This window comes from Corapipo altera, unplaced genomic scaffold, assembly GCF_003945725.1.
Source record: "Corapipo altera isolate COAL_440 unplaced genomic scaffold, ASM394572v1 268, whole genome shotgun sequence".
NCBI classification, from domain to species: domain Eukaryota; kingdom Metazoa; phylum Chordata; class Aves; order Passeriformes; family Pipridae; genus Corapipo; species Corapipo altera.
In genome coordinates, this window is record NW_020884901.1 from 3529680 (window position 1) to 3555331 (window position 25652).

The 25652-nt window shown below is 45.1% G+C and overlaps 1 protein-coding gene across 1 annotated transcript in view; it reads left to right on the plus strand.

Annotated features, from left to right (window-relative positions):
* The window catches only part of BRD3 (bromodomain containing 3), a 45564-nt gene that overhangs the window by 14627 nt on the left and 5285 nt on the right, over positions 1 to 25652 (plus strand). Inside the window, 11 exon segments of the mRNA XM_027649721.1 lie at positions 11065 to 11391; positions 12015 to 12152; positions 13104 to 13251; positions 14723 to 14937; positions 16556 to 16927; positions 21147 to 21275; positions 21681 to 21740; positions 21742 to 21873; positions 22212 to 22447; positions 22973 to 23265; positions 25071 to 25199. Of these exon segments, the coding sequence (XP_027505522.1) occupies positions 11191 to 11391; positions 12015 to 12152; positions 13104 to 13251; positions 14723 to 14937; positions 16556 to 16927; positions 21147 to 21275; positions 21681 to 21740; positions 21742 to 21873; positions 22212 to 22447; positions 22973 to 23265; positions 25071 to 25199 (2053 nt within the window). The 5' untranslated portion in view covers positions 11065 to 11190.

Consider the following 25652-nt stretch of genomic DNA (forward strand, 5'->3'; position numbering starts at 1 on the left):
CCTCTCTTCCTGAAACAGCACCCTCTATTCCCTGTGTAGGGTAGGGTAATAATAGACTTTAAGATCCAAATTTTTCCCTTTCCCGCAGACTGTTTGGGGGTTTAAATCAGATGCATAAACTCAAGACAGCAAAAGTTGCTTTGATACTCTCTCAGGGTATGACAGCAGCTTAGCTATCACAGTTTGTTCACACCTCAGCTGACCTGGAACTTCCTTGCACAACTGAGCAAGTTTGTGGATCTACCCTAGCTTAGCAAAATCACTTTTCATCGGAAATAGTAGACCCCATACAGCCTTTTGCACTTGTGTGACTATGTTTGCTTTGAGTTAACACGTTGAGTTATTCTGGGACAACATGCTTGTTCAAACACAAGGCACTTCAGTTGGTTTGGAAGCAGATTAAGCCGAGTTGGAGGGAGAATGCACAGGGGACGAGTGGGGGGTCTTAAATTTTCGTGGCAAGTGGCTGCTGCTCTGTCAGCAAAGCTGCAATAACTACCTTGGTGGGTGGGTGCACTTGCTCTGCCCCATTACCAGATATAATGTTACTGTGGCTCAGCTAACAAGCAGTATATTTATGTCATGGTAATTCAATCACTTTCATTTCATTCTTCATCCCCGTAAACTGACTTGATTGTCATATATTGATTTTTACGGGAAAGATGCAGTGCTGTAGTTGTAAACCCAGAGCATGATCTTAACCAGGGGCAGCTCATCCATTCTTACCACACTTGTGATGCTTCTCCTCCTGAAATGAATCTGTTCTTCTTCAGAAGAGTAGCTTTAATCATTTAAATATGTAAAAAGAAATTTAAAAGTGAAGTAGGGGAAAGTGCTGGAGCACAAGAAGAGGGTAAAGGAGGACTGTTGATGAAGGTGTTTTCTGTAATGAATCACTTTGGTTCTGCTGTGTGTAGTGAAATGCTTCTAACAAGTTAACAGACGGATGTGTGTCTGTTTATTGGAAGTCTGTTGATGTTTGCAGGGAGCTGCCCCTAAGGATAACATCTGTAGCACTTGTAAATGATATTAATAATGCTGATATATGGCCTTGCAGTACTGGTGGTGTAAGGGAGAATTGCAGGGTAGGTTATTAGGCACACAGAGCAGAAAACAACCCTTTAAATAGGTAATACAGAGGAATTAAGTGCTATTTGCAAGGCTCTGTATTTTATACTTTGCTCAGAGTGCTTTTTGTCCTTAGTTCCATTAAGAGGAGGCAATCTTCCTGTTCCATGTAGCCTTTTAAACTCAGTTGGAAGTGGAATTTGACTGTATCTAAACCCCCCTCCCTAACAGGTGTCACAAAGGACCTCTTGGGTGTTGTGGTTTATCTTTTAGAAATGTGTTTAAAGAACCCTGGACTGTGGGGAAAGGGATAAAGCAGATGGCAGTTTGAGCTTTGCACTTTCTTTTGATGACAATTTGCGTTGTACTTCGTAAAGAACTTGTTTCCAGAATCCCAAGTGATGCTATTTGGACACCTTGTAAATACAGGTTCCTCTGTGCGTTTGCTTTTTATTTTCCCTTAATATTTAGTACAACCCTAACTCTGAGAAAGGATTAATCTATAAATGCACGGGAAAAGGCTAATGACTTTAATTGTAGATGGCAGTGGAAATATTCATATCCCCATTTTACAAGTGGGGAACTGACAACTGCAGCATGGGGTGCCAGAACTGAGCTGAGGTGTCAGCAGGCTGGTTTGTAGCTGGATTTTTTTTTTGTAATTCTGTGCAGGTACAGCAGATGCTTGGAGATGCTCTGCCCAGCAGGGAAGCAGTCAAGCTCTTGTTGCTTTTTCTTTTCTTTTTTAGCCTTTTCTTCAAAAAGCTTTGTGTCCAATAATTTCTCCTTTTGAAAATCAAAGTGCAGAAAAAGAAACAATCAGGGCAAAACCTGTTGTGGAAAGACTGTGTGTAATTTATTCACTATATGCTGAATCAAACAGAGGGAGCTTGAGGTTTTCCCTTATACTGTGAAAGTACACAGAGCACCATATGCTGATTATAAAGGGGAAGGGCTGACTTTTTCAGAACACAAATGTTTACCTGTGCAGATCACATCCTTTAAAAAGCAGAAAACGAGGGCCCTGTGAGATGCAGACACCCAACAATCCCATTAGTTCTGGAGGCCGTGCGGGTGTTGCCACGTTTTGCTTTACTGGGTGTACCTAAGTGCTTCTGTTGTGCACGTATCAGCTTAAACTTGGGTCAGTGCCAGAGCGTGGGGGTTTCTCTGCTGCTTTGTTTTGTTTGTGTTTTTAATCATTTCACTGAAATATGGTTTGCTGACCTGAAGTTGGCAGAACGGTTTTCAGGAGTCGCAGGATGAATCGTCAGCGGTAACACGCGTTGAAGGAGGAGGGTTATGGTGCTCTTAGTCTGCAGTTAGAAAAGTAGGCTGGTTGTGTATGATCCAGCATTTAACAGCAGCCTGTGGTTAATCACATTTTCAAATTGCATGAAATGGGAAGCTTTAGCTTCTATCTCCTCACTCAGTTCATTCCTCCTCTCTTCTAAGTTCCTCTGTGTTTTGGTTTCTCCCAGAGGGTGTAGATTAGCTCTCTGTTTCCTCTTGCAGTTTATCTGCTCAGTATATTTGTATCTGTGTCTTTCCAGTATCTGTATTTGTATCTGTTTCAATTTCGTTTCCTGAAGGAATGTAAGCAGCAGGAGCCCAAGGCTGACTTCTGCTGAAGCCACTGAGTATCAGATTGAGACTATTCAGCATTATCATCCAGCACTGAAATGATTAACAGCCTCAGCCTGCTGCTTCACTTAGATGGTGTGTCCAGGATGGACCTGTTGCTCCTGAACTTTTAGCTCTGTGGTTTCTTCTTAGCAGCTCTGAGCAAGGGAGATTTTCCTGTGTTGTTCCATGTGCTGTGGCAGTATTGCCTGATGAGTGGTGGGCAAGCAGGAATTCAGAGATTTCCTGCCACTGAGATCTGTTGCAAGTTCACAGTGAAGGAACATCAGCCTGACACACAGTTTCAGTCTCCTACTTTCAGAGCAGTTGGTGATGCTGAGATGAAGGATGCTCAGGAAGGGTGACCGTGGTTCAAACCCAGGTAACAAATGGATTTGTGGTTCTGTTTGGTCCTGAAGTATGGATTTGAATGCATAAGCGAGGGTAAGCAGAGGTGGAACAGTAGATTCTGTCCATCTCTGAAGTTTAAAGTGATAATACAAGAAACATGGAGAGGTGGAATAACAGAAAAGGCATCTATCAGATAGCATTTGAGCCAGTTGTGAATTTGCACAGTTGGCCAACTGAAGGAGTTGTGACTGATTCAGTGGAGGCTTTTGCTGTGCCCGTCAGCAAGGCTTGAGTTTGGGATCACCAAAGCTTTTTTCCCCTCCTTGACTGACTCTGATGGCGATTCCTTTTCTTGACTAGGCTGCATTTCTTTTTTGTGCTCTTTTAGCAAATGTGATGGAAGAGAACAACATCTCCATGCTTCTGCGCACCTTATGCTGGTGTGGTGGGACTTCTCTAGCAGGGATCTCCTGCAGGGAGAGGAGGCATCTTCAGGGCATTGATTAGATCAGCTCTCATTGCTATTGTAACTGAGACAGTGGGAACATCCACACATCTGATCAGTCTGATGAGACTCTCCAGCCCCAGATACCCAGCACTGAACCCCTTTTGTTATTTTACCTCTCTCTAACACACAGCTGGAGAAGGGGTTGACCCAGGTAGAGAAGCCAGAAAGTGCAGAGAGCTTGAGTAAGTCTTCCTTAGAAAGAGATTTATCTTGATTGACCAATTAGCTGTATCTTGTAGGTGATAAATCTGCAAAACCCACTGTGGTGAGGTGCTGAGCCACAGGGACCATGCAGCTTATCGAGGGCCAGAGTTCCTTAGCACTTTGCAGGATCAGGCTTGAAGTGGTTCCTGAATCACAGAGGACTGAGCTGCTGCCTGTGTTGTGGTTTGTACTGTGCTTCCAGTGTGCTCTCAGCCACGTTCCTGCCTCCATGAGGTCCCCTGCCCCCCCCATCCTGCTCCTGACATGTTGAGAGCTTGTATGGTATGTGGCCATGTGCCAGCACCTTCCCAGCACTTCCTTTTTGCCTGATGTCCAGGGCTGCAGGGCTTCTGCTGCACGTGGGCTTTTGGGAAGCTGCAGTAACCCCTGCAAGTGCTAGAAGTTGTCAAATAGGAGTGCAGTGGGTTGCACTGCACTGGAAAAGAGAGAAAATATGCTCTGAAGCAGGTTCTCCTCTTTCCCTGTAAATCATGACTCCCTGCTGTCTGGCTTTTCTCTGGCTCTGCCCCCAGTTCGGTGTTGTGGGTTCAGCCCTGTGGGTCACACAAGGTAATTTCATTGCATCTCCACCTTTCCCCTCTGGCAAGAAATGGCACGAGCAGACTCTGCCCAGACATGTGGTTATCCCAAACACTTCCCTTTTTATGCCAAATCTCTCTTATGAAACAGCCCAACTTTTTTTTTCCCCACTGCCATAAAGATAATTGGTGTATCTTGTGAGAGACACAACCACCAGCATTTTCCTGTAAAGAACCCACCCATTCCCATCCTGTTGATTTGACTCTGCCTTCCCAGAGTATGGATGTGCAAGCCACCAGCTACTCCAAGGACTTTGAAACCTGTTCATAGAGGCTTATTTATTACAACTAAGCATTTGTTAACTTTTTCATTATATGTCACCCAGTTGATTTGCTGAAGTGTCTCCTGGCAGATTTTTTGCAAGTGCAATTCAGTTTATCTCACACATCTCAGTCCAGTCCTTACTGCAGAGTCAGGTCTCAAATCTGGCTGAACTCTTTCAATCAGGAATCCAACACAGACTAAGCTCTGTAACCACTCACACTTTTCCTTCCTCCTGTAGCCTTGTTAACTGTGTAACTCAGGAGCTTGCACAAAACCAACATATGTTGGAGTTAAAATTTGTCTCCAGTGTTTTCAGAGGACCACAAAAAGCAGGGCTGGAAGAGATGTCCAGAGGTCATCCTGTCCTCCCTAATGCAAAGCAAGGTCAACCATACCTAATCCATTACTGAGGCTGGTCACTTAGAACTGTTCTCAAAAGCCAGTTCAAAGCTATGAGAATGAACTTGTTTTAGTGTGAAACATCACTCCCTGCACTTGAACCTGCAGCCTTTAGAAAGCAGTTGAGCCCCATATGATTTGTGTGTTGCAGGAAGTATGTGACCTGCATTTAAATTCTTGCTCTGACTTGATCAGAAGTGCTTCCCATGGAATTGGCAACTTGAGGGAGAGAAATACTGTAGCCTGTGATTATCAGAAAGACCATCCCTTTATTTGAGATACCTAATAGTGTTTATAAAAGTCTCCAGTGCTTTTATTAAAGTGACTTTTGGGTGCCATTGAGTTTGAAGGCACAATGTGAGACATCTTAAAGTAGCATGATTTTCAGGGAGCACTGAGTGTGTATCAGAACTGGAGGCCCTTGAAATTACCAGTTCTGGCTGATTCCTACCTACTGGTTAGGAACCCACAGGCTGCTTACTGAGGAAACACCTGCTCTTATAATAGCCAAGGAGAGACCAAGGGTGGGAAATCCATCTGCATAATCTGATGAGCATTAAACTAACCAAGTCAAAAGCCAAGGAATTGACTTAATCTGCTGTTGATCTTTTTCCTTCCCTCATGCAGAGGTAAGTTCAGGACACTGCATCTCCCAGTCTCAGGATGTTATTAGGGCGGTGCTCAAAATAATATGCATGAAAAGCAAATCTCTGATGTGTGGAATTAATGATTTGGGAGACAACAAGGACAGCTTTCAGAGTGCAGAGCTGCAGTGTGCCGTGGGGGCACTCACAAGCCAAACTCCCAGATCCTGCAGTGAAGCCAAGTGTAAATGCTTCATCCCTGAGTCTTGAAGGGGTGGCATGTTGTGTGTATTGTGTGTGTGTCTGCCAGGGCTGTGTTGGCTGATAAAGCAACTCGTCTGTCCTCAAGTCTTGGTCTCAAATTGCAGATCCCTGGAGTTTGGAGGGGACATCCCTGTTAACATGGGGTTAGTAGGTAGTGAAAGCTACCTGAAGCTCAGTTCCTATATGGGACTGGGAAGGGAAAGGAAAGCAGAAGAGAGGAGGAAAAGGGTATCCTGCAGCTTTGTTTCCTTATGGAGGACCCTGGAGGAATGATGTAGCCCTTACTTTCTACAGCCATAGAATGAAATAGGTGCAACCTTTAAATAATAATGTTGTCTGACATAAAGGTCGTGTTGAGGTTTAGTAGTATTGCTAAACCTCTCCTACAGAGAAAGTCTGGGCAAGATGATCGTGGTTGGGCTGCTTCTCTGAGATGGGGAGTTGCATATGGTGGCAAATCTGACCAAACTTCCAACTATTGCTACTGTCAGGGGAAAAGGGACCAAGCATCTCCTTTGGTGGCTGCAAGGAGCCTGTGTGGAGGAGCAGTGCTTGGAGCAGCAGCATGAGGATGCCTGCTCCAATTACCCTTCTGAGTCCCTGTGGGTCTGGCTGCTGGCTCCATCCTACCTTAGAAAGGCTCAGTTGCTGCCTTTCGTGTCTGTGGGAGCAGTGCTGTTTCCCTGACACAGGGAATGAACACAGGGCCAGGCACCAGCCGGGCTCAGGACTCTGCTCTCAGCTCTACCACTCGCTGGGTGGCCGTGGACAAGTCACCTCACCGTGGTATAACGTTGTGAGCACCAGCTCTTTGAGGTTGGAACAGGGTCTTGTGTCTGCAGAGTGCAAAGTGCCAAGTGACCTCGGTCTCTGCCCAGCTTCCATGTGCTACTGTAATGTAAATAATAGTGTGGAGATAACAATGAGGTCAAGGAACATCTCTTAAACTCGATAATTTTCCCTGATGGGGAGATTTATGTCGCTGCTTCTGTCAAGGGCTGGAATTGCGCCAGATTTTGATCAGTGTCCAAGTAACCACACAGAAATACTAGACCAAGGAGAGGGAGGGAAAAAAAAAAAAAAGGAGTTGTTGGGCTCTCCTGCTAACATAAAGATTGCTACCTCCTAATTTTGCAATCACAACAAATGCCATCCGGTCCTGCACGAACAGCAGCTCGGGAGGAGCCGTCCGTTAAACGCTGGGCACTGCCAGAGGAAGTGCAGGGCTGTTGGCTGGGGCAGCAGGAGTGCTGGCACACTGCACACTTCACAGGGCTTTATAGTTGCTTTTAAAATAGTCCCCACCACTGCAGACAGCCTGTGGGCTGCATCAGCTGAGTGAAATGTTCTCCTGCTAGTACAGGGAATTATTAACATGTTTTCTCCTCGCCAACTGTCTCTCCGCTGACTGACCCATGCAAGCAACTCAATGAAAGAAAAGGGTTTGTTTTGTTTTTGTTTTTTTTTAAAAATCCTCCCAACCCAGCTGGGTTTTTTTGATGACTGGTTTGGCTGAGGGTTGTGCCAAAGCCCACGGCCTTGCTGGATGCCACGCTGAGGTTGCAACTTAGCACAAAAGGACAGACTGAAACTTCAGAGAAGCAAGATTTATTTGAGGGTTTGGGTTTTGCTTTTAATTATCGTCTCAGACTGAATAAGAAGGAGGAGAAATGCTCAGTGTGGGAAGCAGTGTTCACTCTTCGTGTGTGACAGCACTTTAGGGTGTACTTTACATTTATAATATCCAAACTGTACTTGTGCAGCCAGAAAAATCAAGGACAGCCTCTGCTACTTGAACATTACAGGTCTGAGGAGCAGGATAAGTAGTGACTTAAAAGTTAAAATTAAAGAAGCTATTACTCCAGGGCTAAAAGAAGTCCAACCTTAGCCCCTCATTGGAAAGTGCACATGCTGCCTGTGCCAAGGCTGGTTTTGGCAGTCTTTGCTCCAGGCTTGTACAGTACCTTGTACAGTGGTGTCCTGGATCACAGCAGGGCTCCCTAATAGTTTAAATATTTATTGATACTCGTGCAGTTTCAGTAGGTGCTGAAGTGCTTGGACTAGAGCTGTGTATTTCAATTCTACTTGTAGTTACAGGACAATTTGGGTAAATTGCTTGGTTTGTGTGTTTGAGTCTACTTAAGTGTCCTCTCGGATGATTTGTGTGGTGAGTTGGGATGTCAGATGGTTGTGACTCTCACTTTCCTCATTTAATAAATGATGTCTCACAACCAGCAGATTTCTCAGGCAGGGCTATGACCTCTCAAATTCAGTATTACTGACTTTTGGACATTTTCAAAGCATTTTAATCCTCAGCTTGCAGAATCCTCATAGTGCTGCTTTTTGCTTTCTAAATTAATACCATTTTGAAACTTTAAAGGTGAAAGAATGGCTCTAGAAACAAACTTTTAAAGATTACAGGGTGATCCAGTATCAAAGCAACTTCCTCAGCAAATGATGAGGAAAACTGATGGACCAAGGGTTAAAGGGTCAGTGAGGCACATGCACATTAAAGCTGTATTTATGGCAGAACAGAAACTTCCAGTGCTGCCAAGATAGCCCAGGTAGCTTTTCCTCTCTTTCGGCTGCAGGATCCAGCATTTCAGTGCCAGTGCTGTTAAGAGGTTTGTAGCTACTTTTGGGCGTAATAACCAGTGAGTTGGAACGTGCAAGTTAAAGAGGATCAGCTGTCCAGGGACTGCCTGACTTGGCTGTCGTGGTTCTGCCCCTCCTTCTTTTGGTAATGTTCTTAATTAAAATCCTTTCTGAGTTGTGTCACTGATGACTGTTACATCCTTCTTTTATGTGCACTGTACAAGCCTTGTTTAAGCTTGAGGATCAAAATGGGCATGTGGAGAGGCAGTGTCTGTCTCAGAGAGTTTACAGGCTGCTGGGTGGAGACAGAAAGGAGCAAAGGAGCACCCACTATCTCCATGACACAGATGAGGAGCTGTGGTGTGAAGATACTGAACACCTTGGCTAAGGTCGGAGAGAAAGTCTGAGAGAGGCAGCAGTAAGATCTGTGGTTTTTTGAATTACAGTTCTGGGATTTAATAAAAATTAATTAAATACCCTTATCAAATGGAATATGAGAGGTAGGAGGGCATCAGGAACTTCAAATGAAAAGAGAATCATATTTAGCCTTAGGTTATTTAAAGGGAAGACTTAAGTTACACTGAGTAGTTTTAAACTTGTGACTGAAATGCTCTCTAGCAGTAGGAATTGCTCTCTGTGGGTGTTTTATTTCTCCTCAATCCTTGCATTGGATTCAGTTTGTTAATCAAGAAGACAGCAAACAGAATGCTTCACTGGTGGTCACCAGGGGCCTGCAGCCAGTGTTGAATATTCTTGGATGATGGATGTTGCTCACAGACCTTGGGGTCTGAAATCCATGCAGGGAGCTCCCCAGAAGGAGGCTGAGGGCAATTTCCTAATTATCTTTTTTGTTCTTAATTCTTTGTCTATTCCCCCCCCCACCCCGATCTGAAGATTGAATTTTGCAATAATTTTACTGCTGCTTTGACTTGATGGAACACCAGGAGAAAATGCTTCCTGAGTTTTATTCCAAATGCGAAATCCCAAGGAGCAGCCTAGTTTTGAAATTCCTTGCCCAGGGGATGCCAGCATCCCTCTTGGCTGCTTGGTGATCACCATGACTCTCACCAGCACCATGATCAGATGAGGAACTAGTTCCTTTTTGAGCTAAGCTGGACTCTTGAGTTATCAAAGAACAGGGACCGGGGGCTTGATTACATGGCACAAGGAAGTCCCTGCTTTTTCTACATCTTTGGAATATGATGGGGCTCATGGACAAATGTTGGCAGTATCATAACTGGATTTGTCTGTTCCCTGCACATATCAGCACGTGTACTCACACAGGGGTTTATTTTAGGTTTTTAACAACTTCCTCCCTCTCTGCTGCAGATCTGTTTGTGTTTGTACACATCTATTTTTGTAAAGCTCCCCCACCCAGTTAGGTATGTGTTTACTTTTTGCCTTCATCTAATCAGCAACTCAAAGGGTAAGTTGATGTTCTATATTTAGTCCAGATGTTCAGCAGAGATGATAAAGGCTGTATCAAAGCAGAGGTTTCTGGCTTTTTCCTGGGATGTCTCTCCTTCCTGTGTTACTGCAGGTTCTGTCTCTGCTCATGTTTCTCAATGCAACCCAGAAGCATATGTCAGTGAGAGTATTTGTATGGCTTTCTGAACTCATTTGAAATAATTTGCCTCTAGAAAGTGCTTGTGGTCTGTTTGCCATGAGAAGAGTAGCTGCAGTCCTGATGTGAGTTGAAATATCCAATGTTTATGGAAGATGACATAGAAAAGCTGTTTACCATATGGTACACAAGGCACGGTGATACTGGGCTATTTTTACCCCTGCAGTTTGCTGGGGGAAAACCAGAATACAGTAATGCAATTTATGTATTCTACTGTATTTCATATGTGCTTTTAAGAGAGAACATGACAGTGTTCTCTTAGCCAGGGATATAACATCAATTATTATTTATATTGAGCCTGTATCTTGAAACTTTGGTACAAAACTAGGGTCAAAACCAGCCAGGTACATGCAGTAAGGGGCATAATAAGACACTTATGAGATTCAAAGTTCAGATCACTTCAAGTTAAGCTGTTTCTGGTGACACCTTTCATTCACAGCATTTCCCTCTGTCCTTTCTTTTAATTTCCCTGGATCGAGGTCCTCTGGCAGCTGTTGTCTGCTCTTGATTATGGGACTTTAGACTAAGCATTGCACCAGAGTAGAGACTTGTAAGCTGACTCAGTGCCAGGCAGCGTGGGTCTAGAGACAATGCAGTTCAGTTTACACGGAGCTGGAAGCTATGGATTTAGTATCTTGGATCAGTGCATTCATGGGAGTCTGCATTACATCCTAACTGTACTCCCTAACCGTATCCTTAGGTTGCCCCAAGTGTTTTCTTGACATGAAAATGCTCTCTGAGCCAGATAAAGCAAGGACTAGTCCCATGAAGCTTTCTGTCTCTCTGCAGGCTTTGAATCTAGGAGTTGCTATTCTGCTGTCTCTCGAGTCTTGACCTGTGCCCATCATCAAGATAAACTGTGTCACAGGGAATGAATCCGCTGGGGTGAAGAGCCCGAGTTCAAACACTCTTAACAGCAGAACTGTCTCTAAGGTGCCTCCTTCAAGTGTCTCTATTTACACGTTGCCCTCTTCCTCCAGTTTGCTCTAGGTTGTATGGTTGGACCCTGGAAATGGGATGTCAGTCCCCTTCAGGGAGCATAAAGGAAGAAAGAAAATCTCCCCGTTGCTGCTGCCGTAACAGCGAGTGAGAGCCCGAGCGGGAAAATGTCGACAGTCACATCAGCAATCCAGGCTCCTCAGGGCCCCGTGAATCCGCCGCCTCCGGAGGTGACTAATCCTAATAAACCTGGCCGGAAGACCAACCAACTGCAATATATGCAAAATGTTGTGGTGAAGACCTTGTGGAAGCATCAGTTTGCTTGGCCTTTCTACCAGCCTGTTGATGCAATTAAATTGAATTTGCCGGTAGGTTTCTGTCGTCTTCTGCTCGCTGTTGTGTTCCTGGAAAGCTTTGCGTTGGTGAGGTCGGTTTTCTGATTGCCCTGGCGTGGAGATATTGGTGCCTGACATCACGCTGGAGGGTTGGGCTCAGAATGTGACCTTGGTGCCATGATGAGAAAATGGCAGTGCATAGCCCTGTGCCCCTCCAGGCTAATCACAACCTCTGCAGATGCTTGGGACCAGCCCAGGGAGAAACTGGGTTAAACCTTTTAAACTGGTGGAAGCCTTTTAAAGGCCAAAATGCTCTTAAAAGAGAGACTGAAACTTTTAGCACAGTTTTAGCCAGGGCTGGCACTGATAAACTTCTGTAAGTGCCAGGGGCAGCCTTTTAGAAAGTTTGCAGTGCTGATTCCCAGACTGGTGATTGTGGAAGGAGCTCAGGTGCTTTGTACTCAAGTTCATAATAATGATAGACTAAACCAATAGAAATTAAAAAATAAATTACTATATATATTTACATTTACAATTTCCACAAAATTTGAGGTGTGTTTTTTGAGCGGGGGAATGAGGAGAAAGCAGGTATTGGAGGAAGATGTGATCAACACTCTGTATCAGGAGGTGTAACATCTTTCCTGTTTCTCCAACAGGATTATCACAAAATAATAAAAAACCCCATGGACATGGGGACGATCAAGAAGCGCCTGGAACACAACTACTACTGGAGTGCCAGTGAATGTATGCAGGATTTCAACACCATGTTTACAAACTGTTACATTTATAACAAGGTAAAGAGCCCAGACAGACCCAGCTACCACTGTTACTCTGCAGGTTTTGAGCAGGGCCGGCTCCGGGCCCTCCTTGCGAGGGTTTGAAGTGCCACTAATTGCAACCACATTACTTGAAGTGCACAAAGCTGTCTTTGTGCTGTGCCTTTCTTCCCCCAGACTAGTTAAAATGGCAAATATGCCTTTTAATTATAGGTAGATTTCTGTTCTGGGGTTATGTAGTGAGTTTTTTGCTCCTTTTATTTTCAGTTAGGAATTCTTTGAGGTGAGCTGCAGTTCATGCAGTGCTCTGCAGGTGTTTTGTGATACTTTAGTGCTGTGCTACACTGACTGGCAGTAAACAGTGTCTGCAGCAGAGAACAGTTCAGGAAACCTAACTCTGTTCTTTGACTCTGTCTCCATAAATATGTTCGTATTTACACACATTTAGAATGCTTATTATTATTTTGGGTTTGGCTTGTTTGCTGTTTTGTTAGATTGTTAAAGGCCTCTATTCTTTGTATTATGTTTTCTACAGTCATTTGTCATCATTGACCCAGACTGGAGAACAGCTGAAATAAACAAATTAATTAGTTTGAGCCACAGACTATGTGTTTAGAGTCTTCCTTTGGACCTGCTGGCAAGCAGGGGAGGACAGCTCATCTGTTCCAGTTTGCTGCTTCCATGCTGTTGCACAGGATGCTGGTTATCAGGCTCCTACTGGAAGTCCTGATAACCCTCTAGATGCAGTGTACTTAGGGGCTGTAATTATTGCATGCTAGAGCAGAATAGAAGAGCAGGAGGGATGAAAAAAGGCACGCAAGGAGGGGGAAAGAGCTAATCTGTTTGTTCTTGGAGTTTGAATACCATAATTTATTTGAAGAGCAGTGTCATCAGGGTTTTCAAAACCTGATCTCGAACCTCTCTGCTTCAAATATGATACAGCATGGGCTCGTCTTCTTCTTTCTGCAGCCCACAGATGACATTGTCCTCATGGCCCAAGCCCTGGAGAAGATATTTCTGCAGAAGGTTGCCCAGATGCCTCAGGAGGAAGTGGAGTTACTACCCCCAATTCCTAAAGGCAAAGGTCGCAAGCCGTCAGCGGGCACCCAGAGTGCAGGTATTGACCCACCCAGGGACAGGAGGTGTCAGGAGCTGTTGCTGAGACCTGGCCCACCTTCCAAGCTGCTTGACTTGCCATCTGTGACTTACCCATCCACGCACTTCAGTGAGGGAGGGCACTGCTGTTGCTTCCTGTGTGTAAAAAAGAAATCAAGGCAAGAAAAGACAAGGTAGTCAGACGTGCCAGTCTGCTGCCAGTGCCAGACCATGGCATAGAAGGCCTGTACAGATTTGGGTTTATGCAGCTCACTCTGGGTCTTGGCAGAAATCTGACACAGCAAAGACTTGGACTCAAATCTTGCCACTCCCCTAAACCCTGTATAATGGGGTTTTTTTGCACACACAGTTGCAAAACTAAAGTTTGATCAACAGAAGAGATTTATTAAGCCATTGCAGAGGGCTGTGCAGACCATTACATGTCAGTGGAAACTAAGTTTAGTTCAGCTTACCTAGAGTTGATTTTAAATGGATTTCGGACTAAAATGTCTAAGCATGGTAAAACAGTTCATAAAGGAGCTTGTGTTGCAATTTTTTCTTTCTCCAAACAAGGTCTAATTGTCTCTCTGGGAAAGTCAACTGTTCCTCTGTTTTCCCATATCTCAGGTGCTAAATGGAGCTATAACTTTATCCAAGCTCAGAGAAATTTGTGATGATGTGTCTTTTCAACATCCCTTGATAAAAGCTGCTCTAAAACGTAGAGAAGGTTTGCTACTTTGGTTATTAGTTACTAGGTTTGTCCCCTTTAACATTACAGTAGTAGGCAGTTCTTTTAACAGTGCAGATATAGTGTCAGAGACATTCAGGCTATCAGAAGACTTAAGCTCTTCTTAGAATCACGGAATCATGGAATATCCTGTGTTTTAAGGGACTCACAAGGATCATTGAGTCCGGCCCCTGTCCCTGCACAGGGCAATCCCAAGAATCACACCATGTGTACTTGTGGCAAATCTGAAGTGCTTTGGACTCTTGGGTGTTTAGGTGGCTTAGGGGAGTGGTTGTTACCGTTTGCATAGTATGAACCACCTCCCTCTGCTCCACCTCCTTGAGCTCCTGCTGTTTTGAGGAATTCAGTGTAGCTCTGAGGGCCTGAGAGGGGTGAGGACTGTCCCAGAGCAACACACACCCCATGTGCAAAGCTGGAAGTATTTTGCTTGCATGCGGCTCGTGGTACAAGGACTTAGGTCAGAGATTTCTCATTTTTGTTGTGCCCTGGGTAACAGCACTATGCAAATCAGTGTCCTTTGTGCCCTGAACTGGGAGCCCTTTGCCAAGCCCATGAATGCACAGTCCAGTGGCAGCACACAGAATATGCTGAGTTGAAAGGGACCCACAAAGATCACAGAGTCCAGCTCTTAGCCCTGCACAGGACATCCCCAAGAGTCCCACCGTGTTTCACTGCGTACCCAGTGCCCTGCCAGCACCTGCAACCACCAGTTCTCTGCAGTGAGATTTCTCTTTATCCTCTGAAGGAGCTCAGCAAGCCGTGGCCGTGTCTTCCGTGTCCCCGCCGGCGCCGTTCCAGAACGTCCCTCCAGCCGTGTCTCAGACGCCCGTCATTGCTGCCACCCCCGTGCCAACCATCACCGCGAATGTCCCGCCCGTCACTGCCCCCCCTGCTGCTGCCCCCCCTCCTCCTGCCGCTCCGATCATGCCCGTGGTGCCTCCCACGCCACCGGTCGTCAAGGTAAATGGAGAACTCTTCCTCTGCTTCGCAAGGCGACGGTGCTGAGCAGCGCTTGGGTTTCATCCCCTCGCTGCTGCTTCTGTGTGTTCCTTCTCTTCACGTGTGCCTCTGCCTCTCTGGACGCTGTTGTCCCTTTGGGGTGAGCTCAGACAAGTGGTCACTGTTGAGTTTTAGGGGGTTCAGAAGAGTTTTGGCAGTTTTACCACACCCCAGTCGAGGTGATGCCAACTGTGATTGCTCCAACCCAGTTCCAGGCTCTCCTTTGACCATGGCCTTCCCCAATGCTGGTGCTCCAGGAACCAGAAGGCTGTTGGAGGTTCCCCCCATTTTTCACCAAAGCATCTCTTCCCGCTGTAACTGAGCCCCTGGTTTTACTGGGACTGTTCCTTTAAGGTTTTTGGGCTCCAGCACTAGGAATGTTCCTCTCTGCTTTAAACCAGTTCAAGACAAGCCTGTCACTCCAGCTGGAGGAGAGTGATGTTGCCTGCAGGTTTTGGGTGCATTAGTTCTGTCTTCCCTACTGAGTAATCTTTTGGGAGTTGTCATTGGTGTTTTGCTATTTATTATGTTAATTTATGGGTAAATGAAAATGTTGCTCTAGATAATTGGAATTTTCTGAGCAAACTGTGTATTGCTTTAAAAATGATGAAAGCATAGCTCAGAGAAAGCTGGTGGGGTTTTTTCTAAACTGGGGAGGAATTGCAACAGTACTGGTGAGGTTGCTTGGACCAGCAAAACCACTTTTTTTGGGGTTTTTTTTTGCTTATTTAACCCTATATTTTGGGAATTACTAGAGAAATTGTAAGTCAGATCTTGCAGCTGAGCTGTCCTCCTCAGAAACCTGTCTCATCCTTCAGTTTCTGTCCAAAGAACTTGCTTCTGAGAATTAATTTAATTTTAAAACTCCAGGATGAAACCAGAAGTGAGTTTGCCAAACACACGCTGCAAAATTAATTCTGCTTGGGATTTACTTAAGATTTCGCTTAGATTTCTCTAAGGAACTTTTTCCTCCCTTTCTCCCTCTCCAGAGAAATAAATCCTTCATAGGAGCACAAGAGAGCTGACTGGACAGTCACAGCTTGAATTTACATGCGAGGGTTTATTTGCTTAAGGCGAAATCTACCTTAGCACACCCACTAAATACAGGGGAGTGAGGGCTTGTGGGTCTTTGGTGATTAATATGCTTTGGTTCAGAACTTATAGCCTGATCCTGCCACTGGGGACTCAGACATGTGGTTAAGTTACTGACACTTGCTAAGTCCCGATGCATCAGCTGAGCTGCAGTAATCGACCGGGCGCGCTCCTTTCCCTTGGCAAACACGAGGTAAGAGTCCTTGGCTTAAATCTCAGTGAAATACTTAGAGCTAACACATTTTGCATCGTGGCTGGGGTTGGGTTGGAGACGTGCAAATGGTTGGTTACCGTGGCTCAGGTGATGTGCAGCAATACATCGTGTTGTGGTCAGGGATTGCGTGTCGAAGCCTCTGCTCACAAGTCCCGTTTACCCCAGTGAAATAACCGTGTTTTCTGTGAGAGGACAGGCAAAAATAAGGCAGGGCTGTGCTGGGGTTTCCTGCTGGCCCGAGGACTCACAGAGCCTGTCCATCTGCTGTTTCAGAAAAAGGGAGTGAAGCGGAAAGCGGACACGACCACCCCCACCACCTCTGCCATCACTGCCAGCCGGAGCGAGTCCCCCACGCCCCTCTCGGACCCCAAACAGGCCAAAATCATCGCGCGGCGGGAGAGTGGCGGCCGGCCCATCAAACCACCAAAGAAGGACCTGGAAGACGGAGAGGTCCCCCAGCATGCAGGGAAGAAGGGCAAACTCTCTGAGCACCTCAAGTACTGTGACAGCATCCTCAAGGAGATGCTCTCCAAGAAACACGCGGCCTATGCGTGGCCCTTTTACAAGCCCGTTGATGCAGAGGCCTTGGAATTACATGACTATCATGATATTATCAAACACCCCATGGATCTCAGTACTGTGAAAGTACGTCCTCATTTACCACCTCTTTTGCAGGGTTGCAGAGGACTGGCTCCTTCTGGGGGAGGGGGAAGGGACGAGGGTGGAAACTGAACTTGTTTGGATATCAGCTGGATATTTTTATATTTTGTTTCCTTCCCTTCTCCTTTTTTTTTTTTTCCCCCCATAACCTGGGGCAGCTTTTTGTTTCTGCCTTGCAGAGCAGATGATGTATGCAAAACAAAGTAAGGTGGCATCTTCTCCTCTTTGTGGATAGTCCAGCCATTTAACTGGTGTCCTTGGGATTGTGTTGCACTCTGAGAAGAAGAGGTGCTATATTTCGTAGGATTCAATTGATAGTATCCCATTTCCAGAAACTGCTGCCTACCTACTTGTTGGCATGATGTGTGGTCCAGATAGGCTTACACTGAGCAATTCCAGCCAGGGTGTGATGATCTGGTACTTGGGGAGGGGAGGAATAACATGAGGGTTGCAGGGTTCATGCTTGGCTATTTAAGAGTTTAGCTTAGTATGGTTCTATATTCAAAATATTGTTCCCAAAAGACTGGGAGATTTTCTGAATCCCTCCTACATATTGATGTAGCAAAGCCATATCTTTCTAGTTCCCATCTTCTGCTTCTGAGCCAGCCATTGGAATCTGTGTTGGTGAAGGTGAGACTTCCATGTGCAGGAGGTTGAAGTGTTTCTGCTGGCTTTCACTAGTGTGCCAGAAGGGTTTTGCTGCCAGTGAGACAATGCCTGGGATTGTCTAAGTGCCCAGGTGACAGGAGAGCAACTGTGTTCATGATTCCTGTTGTGTTCCTTAGTAAATCCTAGGTAGTATCTGGAACCAGTGTGTCATGCTCAGATGTGCCCTCCCATTCAGCCATGATGCTGCAGGGGTTCTTACTACAGCTTGACTTCCTAGGGATGCTGTGGGTCTCCAGAGAAACCTGCAGCCTGGTAGATTGAGTCCCAGGTAAATGCAGTAAGATTAGAGATGAAGAGAGTCAAATCCTGACTCTCTCAAGGCTGCTACTTCCATGTGTGCCTAGGTGACTTCTGTGCTGTATTCTGCAAAATGTAGGTGCAAAGCTGTGATTTCTTGGTGACTTCTTCACACTTAAATCTCTTCATAGTCCTGACTTCATTCTTTTAAAATAGTACAACTCTGTCCTTTATCTGTAAGTGCAGGTGATAGTCTCCCTCTGTGCCTGACTAGTGTAGGGCAGAAAGCTGGAGACAGGTTAATGACAGACCCAGTGGAGTCTTTTATGCCTAAAGACTCTGGGTTTGTCTTTTCACATGGTAGTATTTCTCTTAATAAACTTGTTTGAAGTGCTGTCTGGTATTGTTTTTTTATGGAGTGTTTTATTATCATTGCTCTTGGCCTGTAGATCACAGTGTGACTTCTCTGAGATGCAGTCCATAATATGTTAACTGTGTGGAACAGAAAGCTGCCATTTACAGGCAGTGTAATTTTCCAGTGTCAGGGACTTTCTCCGTGGCTCTGAAAGGTTTTAGATTTAATTCTGCACAAGTGACAATGGCTGTGATAAAGCAGCACAGCTAAAGGCCTTCAAACTAATCTGGAAGGAATTATGTGAGAAACTAAAACACAAGCATTGCTGCAGCTATAATATGTCTTGTCACTTCGGTTCTCTGGTCATGTGAGGTTTGATTTTCCTCAGAGAATATCCTTCATGTCCAGGAGCACTTTTTTCCCAGGCTGTGCACGCAGCAGAGGTGAATTCAGGAGGGTTTGGAGGCTGTTTTCTCTGTGTGGTGGAGGAGGCAGCTTGGCTGTCATGCCTGTGCTGGTGGCAGGTGAGATGGAGAGGCTGTAGCTGAGCTTGTTGCAATCAGGAGCAGAGGGATGTGCTGGAATGCTGTGCTGGAGCTAGGACAGAGTGAGAACAGCTGAAGGGACGGGATCCATGAGCTCATCTCCACCTCAATTATTTGATGGCCATCACATCACAGAAGAGGGAAAGAGCAGAACTGCTTGAAGTAGTGACCTGCTGCCGGGTCACAGCGGCAGCGATGTGGGTGTCTCTGCCTTTGGTTTACTCAGTGGTGAACAAGCAACAGTCCTTGCTGTGCAAGGGGTTTTAAACTTGTAGTAAAGCACTACCTCCAGGGATCTAACTGTGCTCACAGGTTAACTTTCCTGCAGTGAGTTGCTGTAGTTTCAGAACAGGCAAGTTCAGGGTCTTGAAAGCGAGGAGATGTTCTTTGCACACTCTGGGCAGGACAAGGCTTACCTTAGAGCAAGAGACACCTTAGACATTAGGAAGTAAATAAACATTTAAAAATGTTTATGAACATTAACAAGTATTGAACAATTGATTGTTGAGTGAAAAATGAGATTGCTGTGGGTAGACATTGTGTGGGACAGAGAATGGCTGAGCTGGCCTGCCTGTACCTCTGCCAGTCCTGCTTGTCTGTGGCTCCTGATATGCAATTGTAAATGTAATCACCTTTTTTTAAGCAGCTGGATATCTCAAAGTGTATTTGTAACCAAAGATATTCCAGCCCACCAATTTAAAGTGCCTTTATTACTTTTGTTAAGATAATTATTCTTTACAAGAAAACAAAACAAAAATCCACAGATTAAAAGTGCTGGGCTAGAAAAGTGTTGAGTTTGGATGAAAAGCAGAGCCTCAGACACTGGAATGTATTTCATAGGCAGTAATCAGGCACTGAATATGCCAAACAAATATAAAAAGGCCTTTCTTACAGTAAGATGTATTTTAAAATAAACAAGCCCTTTTGCTTGAGCATATGTTTTGCTTTGGAATTGGCCCGAGACTCTTTTCAGGCGGGAGCACCACAAACCTATTTCCCTTTCTGCCTTTGTGCTGTGGCTCCCAGGCTGTCTCCTGGTTTATTCACCAAGAGAATGAGTTCTCCTGACAAAAGTTTGACAGATGTCTGGCAGGGGCAGCACAGCAGGGAGCAAGGCTGCAGGAGTGTCACCACCCTGCAGCAGGTCCCTCTGAATCTGCATTCCTGGAGGTGAAATTCTGCCCTATTCCCAGCAGAAACAGTTCTGGGAGCCATTGCAGTATTTCCAGATAGTTACAAGGTCTCTCATGTAGATGTGAAATTTCTGTAGCTTGCATTGAACAAATGGGAATTTTGCTTGTGTTTGGGGTGGATGACAGACCCTGAACATCCCAGATTTCTGCTGGGATGGGGAATGTCTGTCTGCACCCTGTCTGCCAGTCAGCCCCTTCCCTTCACTGGGGATACAGGTGCACAGGATATACAAAAGGGAGGCTTGTATGTACTTGGCAAATAGAGAATTTCTTTAAACCCAGGTCTTTTAAATGCAAATGAAATCTAGTGTTAGTTTCTCTTTCCTTTCAGCAGGAGTAATTGGAGCTAAGGTTTTATACATAGTGGTAATATATGCATAAAATCAATTAAGTGCTAGGAATGCTATAAACTGTTCTCTAAACCCATGTCATTCAGTCCCAAACAGCAAGAGAAATGGACAGAAATGAGAGCTGAGAAATCAGAGAAAGGAACAAGGTGCAAATATTTAGCTCCTGATACTTATTCTCACTACACTAGGAAGTAACATTATGAACAGGTTCGTAAAGGGGGAATTCTGTATCAGTTGGACTTTTAAATCAGAAATAGGTGGTGTAGTTTAACTGTAAATGCCTATTTTGCTGGAGGAAATGCCAAGTAATCTTCCTGCCTGTGTTAGCAGGAAGTCAGAGTCAGATTTTCGTCATCTTTTCTGCCCTTTCAGATTTACAGGGCAAATATACCCAAGCAGCACACAGAAATACACACTGAAGGTACTCCTGTAATTGTAACTTGCTCATTGACTCTTGCCCTTTATATCCATTATCCTTGTTTTTATTAGTTTCTGATCCAGCAAACCCTTTTTCTAAATGTTTCCTATTAGAATGTGGACCTTGACAGATTTATACTTTACTACTTAGAAAACAACCCAAATTTAGAATCTTAGTGTTTAAACTGTTATGGAGCATTATCAACTTCTTTGGTTGCCTGGTTGCCTGCTGTTTGTTTGCTTGTTTTATAAAGCAGAAACTCTGAATGTTATTTAGGAACCAATAACCCAAATCAAAGTACCCTCCTCTTAGACAAATGGGACTTTTCAGGCTGCTCTGTCTCGAAGATGCACGTTGTCCTCCACGCAGTTGCTACAAATGCCTTTTGCTCATGGCTTTTTTTCTCCCCTTTTTCCCTTTGGCTTGTTTGTTTGCAGAAGAAAATGGACAGTCGGGAATACCAGGATGCACAAGGTTTCGCAGCAGATATTCGGTTAATGTTCTCTAATTGTTACAAGTACAATCCTCCAGACCACGAAGTGGTAGCGATGGCCAGGAAGCTCCAGGTAAAGGTGTTGGCAAATGTGTCTTCCAGAGTTACCTTTAGTTCAGCTACAGGGTATCAGTTCAGAGGTCCAGGTCTTGGATCTGCTCTTGGCACCAGCCAAGGAGAGCCGGTGATTTCTCCAGCCCTTGAAAAGAGCCTTGTGCTCTGCTGCAGAGTTGTGCTCTTCCCCATGACGTGGCCTAATGCCACGTTTCCACTCCTAAAAAATTATAATCCTTGCTGTCAAAGTAAGGGGAAAATTTTCTTGGCTTACAGATGGCCATACATCTTCTGTATGTTATTATTTACTTGTACAGGACCTTGTGTAGTGCAATAAGACCCTGACCCTGATGTGTTTAAAAGGCCTGAGTGAGCTGTTTGTGGCTGAGGCTCCTTTAGTCACCACTTTTCCTCCTTTCTGTAGGATGTCTTTGAGATGAGGTTCGCAAAAATGCCCGATGAGCCTGCAGAGGCCCCCCCCTCCACCTCCACCGACAGCACCAGTGGTGAGCAAAAGCACAGAGAGCAGTCACAGCAGCGAGGAGAGCTCCTCTGACTCGGACAGCTCCGACTCGGAGGAAGAGCGAGCGACTCGGCTGGCGGAGCTCCAGGAGCAGGTACTGCAGCAGCTGAACTGTGTGTCAGTGCAGCAGAAAGGGCACAGCAAGAAGAAGGGGTTGATTTTGTTCTTAAAAATCCCATCTAGGCTGGGATGCAGGAAAACACTCTCTCCTTCTTCCAGCTAAAGGGGGAAAACATTCAGCTGTGCAGTAAGTGCGTGTTTGATGCGACGGTAATTTTGTCTCAGTGCTGATGCTCTGTGCTTCCTTCTGGGATCCCAGAGTATATCACTGACTTTGGGATATACTTACACCTTGGGATGTAGAAGAAGGGTAGTGGAGGCATCAACTATCCTGCCTTGAAGGCTGATCAGTTTTTCCCCGTTCTCCCCCAGCTGAAGGCCGTCCACGAGCAGTTGGCTGCACTGTCACAAGCGCCAGTGAACAAACCAAAGAAAAAAAAAGAGAAGAAGGAAAAAGAGAAGAAAAAGAAAGATAAAGAGAAGGAAAAAGAAAAGCACAAAGTAAAAACCGAGGAGGAGAAGAAACCCAAGGTGGCTCAACCACCAAAACAAACCCAACAGAAGAAAGCCCCAGCTAAGAAAGCAAACAGCACAACCACAGCAAACAGGTGAGAGCCTGCCTTCTGCAAGGTGCCTCGAGGGGAGAGCCAAGAGCTTCCAGCCCTGTTCTTAATTAATTCCTGGGGAAGCTCAGTTGTCAGAGCAGTTAATTTGCTGTTGAATAGTGTCCCCATTCCCAGACAACTCCAGGGAGTCTTTAAGTTAGAGCTGGCAGTGGAACTATTATGTTTTCACTGTCCAACCCTTAGAATCCCTGCCTGATAGCTCTCAGATAAGGTTTTGGGTTTTGCCTTCTGTGCAGCCACCAAGAACGTGCCACTTCATTGCTGCCCCCCTGCTGCCACTGGGGCTTGTTGTCACGCTTCACAGGGCTAAAATATAATAGGAATAAAACAGCTGATCTCAGATGGCTGAACTTTTTCAGCACTCGTGGTGCTATTCAAGCCGTCTGACAAGAGGTTCAAAGCCAAGGGCACTGGGATGTTTGTTACAAGGGAGTTAGAAAAAAAAAAAAAAAAGATTCATTGCTTCTATGTACCCATGGATATTTTCACGCTTGACAACCTCCCCAGGCAGCCCAAGAAAGGAGGCAAACAGGCATCTGCAACCTACGACTCAGATGAGGAGGAGGAAGGTCTGCCCATGACCTATGATGAGAAACGACAGCTCAGCCTGGACATCAACCGCCTGCCCGGGGAGAAGCTCGGCAGGGTGGTGCACATCATCCAGTCACGGGAACCTTCCCTCAGAGACTCCAATCCCGATGAGATAGAAATAGATTTTGAAACGTTGAAGCCCACAACTTTACGAGAACTGGAGAGATACGTGAAATCTTGTTTACAGAAAAAACAAAGGAAACCGTTTTGTAAGTTACCTCCTGGGGCACGTGTTCCCCCCACCAGCTCTTGGGCTCAGCTTTGGAGTCAGGGCATGTGTGTTGAGATTCTCTTATCCAGCTGTTGGGTATGTGATGACAGGGATTTTTAGAGATCCTTTTCTCCCATGAAAATGTACAGAAACTTTCTATTTTTTTTTTTCTGTTCTTTCTTCCCATGATGTCGTGCTGCAGAGACCTGGAGAGCTATTGTGTTCCTCTGCAAGATGCGTGTGATGCCTTTATTACTTATCCAGACTCTGGAAGGCACTGTAAAGGTTTCAGTCTCATTGTGTTAGGTGTTATGTGTACACATCTGGAAGGATCAGTTTCTTATCCTGAATAGTTCAGCATCTAATTAGAAAGGAAATAAAAAACATGGTTGGGATCCAAACCACCAAGGGAATAAGTATCTTGTACAAAGTTACCTGGGCAACATGTGGATTCTGGGTGTAAGTGTCTGAGTTGTATATTCACCCCAAAACTGTTCTTCCTACATGGCCAGATCAACCAGGTTGCCCTCAGTCTCTCAGCTCAGAGGTTTAGTGTTCATGTGCTGCTGAGTGTGTGGTTCAGTGAGGGACAGACTTGTCTCTGTGCCTTTTCCACAAAGTGAATTGTCACAGCCCCTTGAGGGTTTAGCTCCAGCTAAACAGCAATAGGATCACTTACCTGAAGTGGTCCTGGCTCTGTTGGTTAAGAGGGAATTGTGCTGTTAAGGCCATGACACAAAAGCCACTCCCCACTCTTGCAGAGCAGCTCCATTTCTTCCCCACAGGATTTTCACATGGGCCTAGCAAATTGCAGACTTTGACCCTTCTTTTTGCTTTTTTTAATACGCTGCTTTAATTTATTTTTTCCCCCGAATCCTTCACTATTGGAAGAGCTCAGGATAGGGTTTTCCAGAGTGGTTAGGAACAAAAAGCATCCTTTAGTTTTGGAACCAAAACATAAAGTAATACAGATAATCTCAGGTGTCCACCCTGTGAGCCTGACATGTCTGACCCCAGCTGGACTATTGAGATGAGTGCTCAGGGGTGCACCCTCTTAGGACTGTATTTTTCCAGATTTCTTTCTTTATAAATCATTGCTTAAAAGTAGTGCACAGAAACGTAGGTATTTCCTTGCTGGATCAGGCAAAATATCTGGCCCCGGTGTTTCTGATCCTGGCCAACACCTGTGTTCAATTACTCCTTCTTTGGAGGAATATTTCCTCTGCAGTATTGCTGGTGCTTCTCACCATTTCCATCCTGGTGCAGCTACATTCCTGTTGTCTGCCAGCCTTTGCCTCAGTTGGTTTTTAATTTGTCCTTGTTTGTTTTGTTTTATATTTAGAGCAACATAAACCACAGTAGATTCTTGTGTGAGGTACCGGAAGTTTGAATGGCAGATGCTTTTCTCCTGACAACCTTTAATGGGACACTTTATTTTACAGGGCAGAAAACCCATGTAACAATTCTGTAATTACAAATGTGTAATTATTGACCATATAACTGGCTGGTAAGTAACCTGTAATGACAAGGTCATTACATGGATATTTCTATCTTCTAAAATACTTTCCAGAAGATCTCTCTTAAAAAAAAAAAAGCATGTTAGAGGATGGTGGTGATTGGATGAGTCAGACAACTTTACATGTTGTCTTCTATCTGGGATGTGTAGTTGCTGTGTGATCACTTGATCTTAGCAGTGTCACTGCAGAGTGTTCACACAGATTTACATGCCCTGTAAAATAGTGATGTCCGCTCTTTTCCCCTGCATCCATGCAGCTTCAGAAACTGTGTGTTCCTCCTCCCCAGCTGCAGGTGGAAAAAAGCAAGCAGCGAAGTCAAAAGAAGAGTTAGCTCAGGAAAAGAAGAAAGAACTAGAAAAACGGTTACAGGACGTCAGTGGGCAGCTAAACAACAACAAGAAACCTGCAAAGAAAGGTAATGGCTTTGGTTTTACTGTAAAAACAGAGCCCCAAAAGTTGTTTGTGTAGACAGACTGGTGGAGACAAAACCTCTGGCTTCTTGTAGCCTTGGGTTTGTCTCTGTGACAGGTACCCCAGTTGTTACTGCTGGGCACTGAGCTCCTGTGTGGGGTCTGCTTTGGTCCCTGTCCAGGTGGAAACTCTGTTGGGTGGTAAATGAGAGGTGCCTTGGAGGCAATTTCTCCTTCAGAGGGAGGAGGATCTCCTCTGTATTAGCCTGTGCATACAGACCAGTACCACAGAGCATCTAACACGTGACTTTTCTCCATTGTGGGATTAAAAAAAAAGCCCGAGCCCCACATAGTTCAATTGTGGAAGATGCTACAAAAAGTTCCTCCAGTGCAAACAAAGCTGTTTCCAGCTTTGCACAGGTCAGGAGGGGGTTTTTCCTGCGCTCAGAGTTGCACTA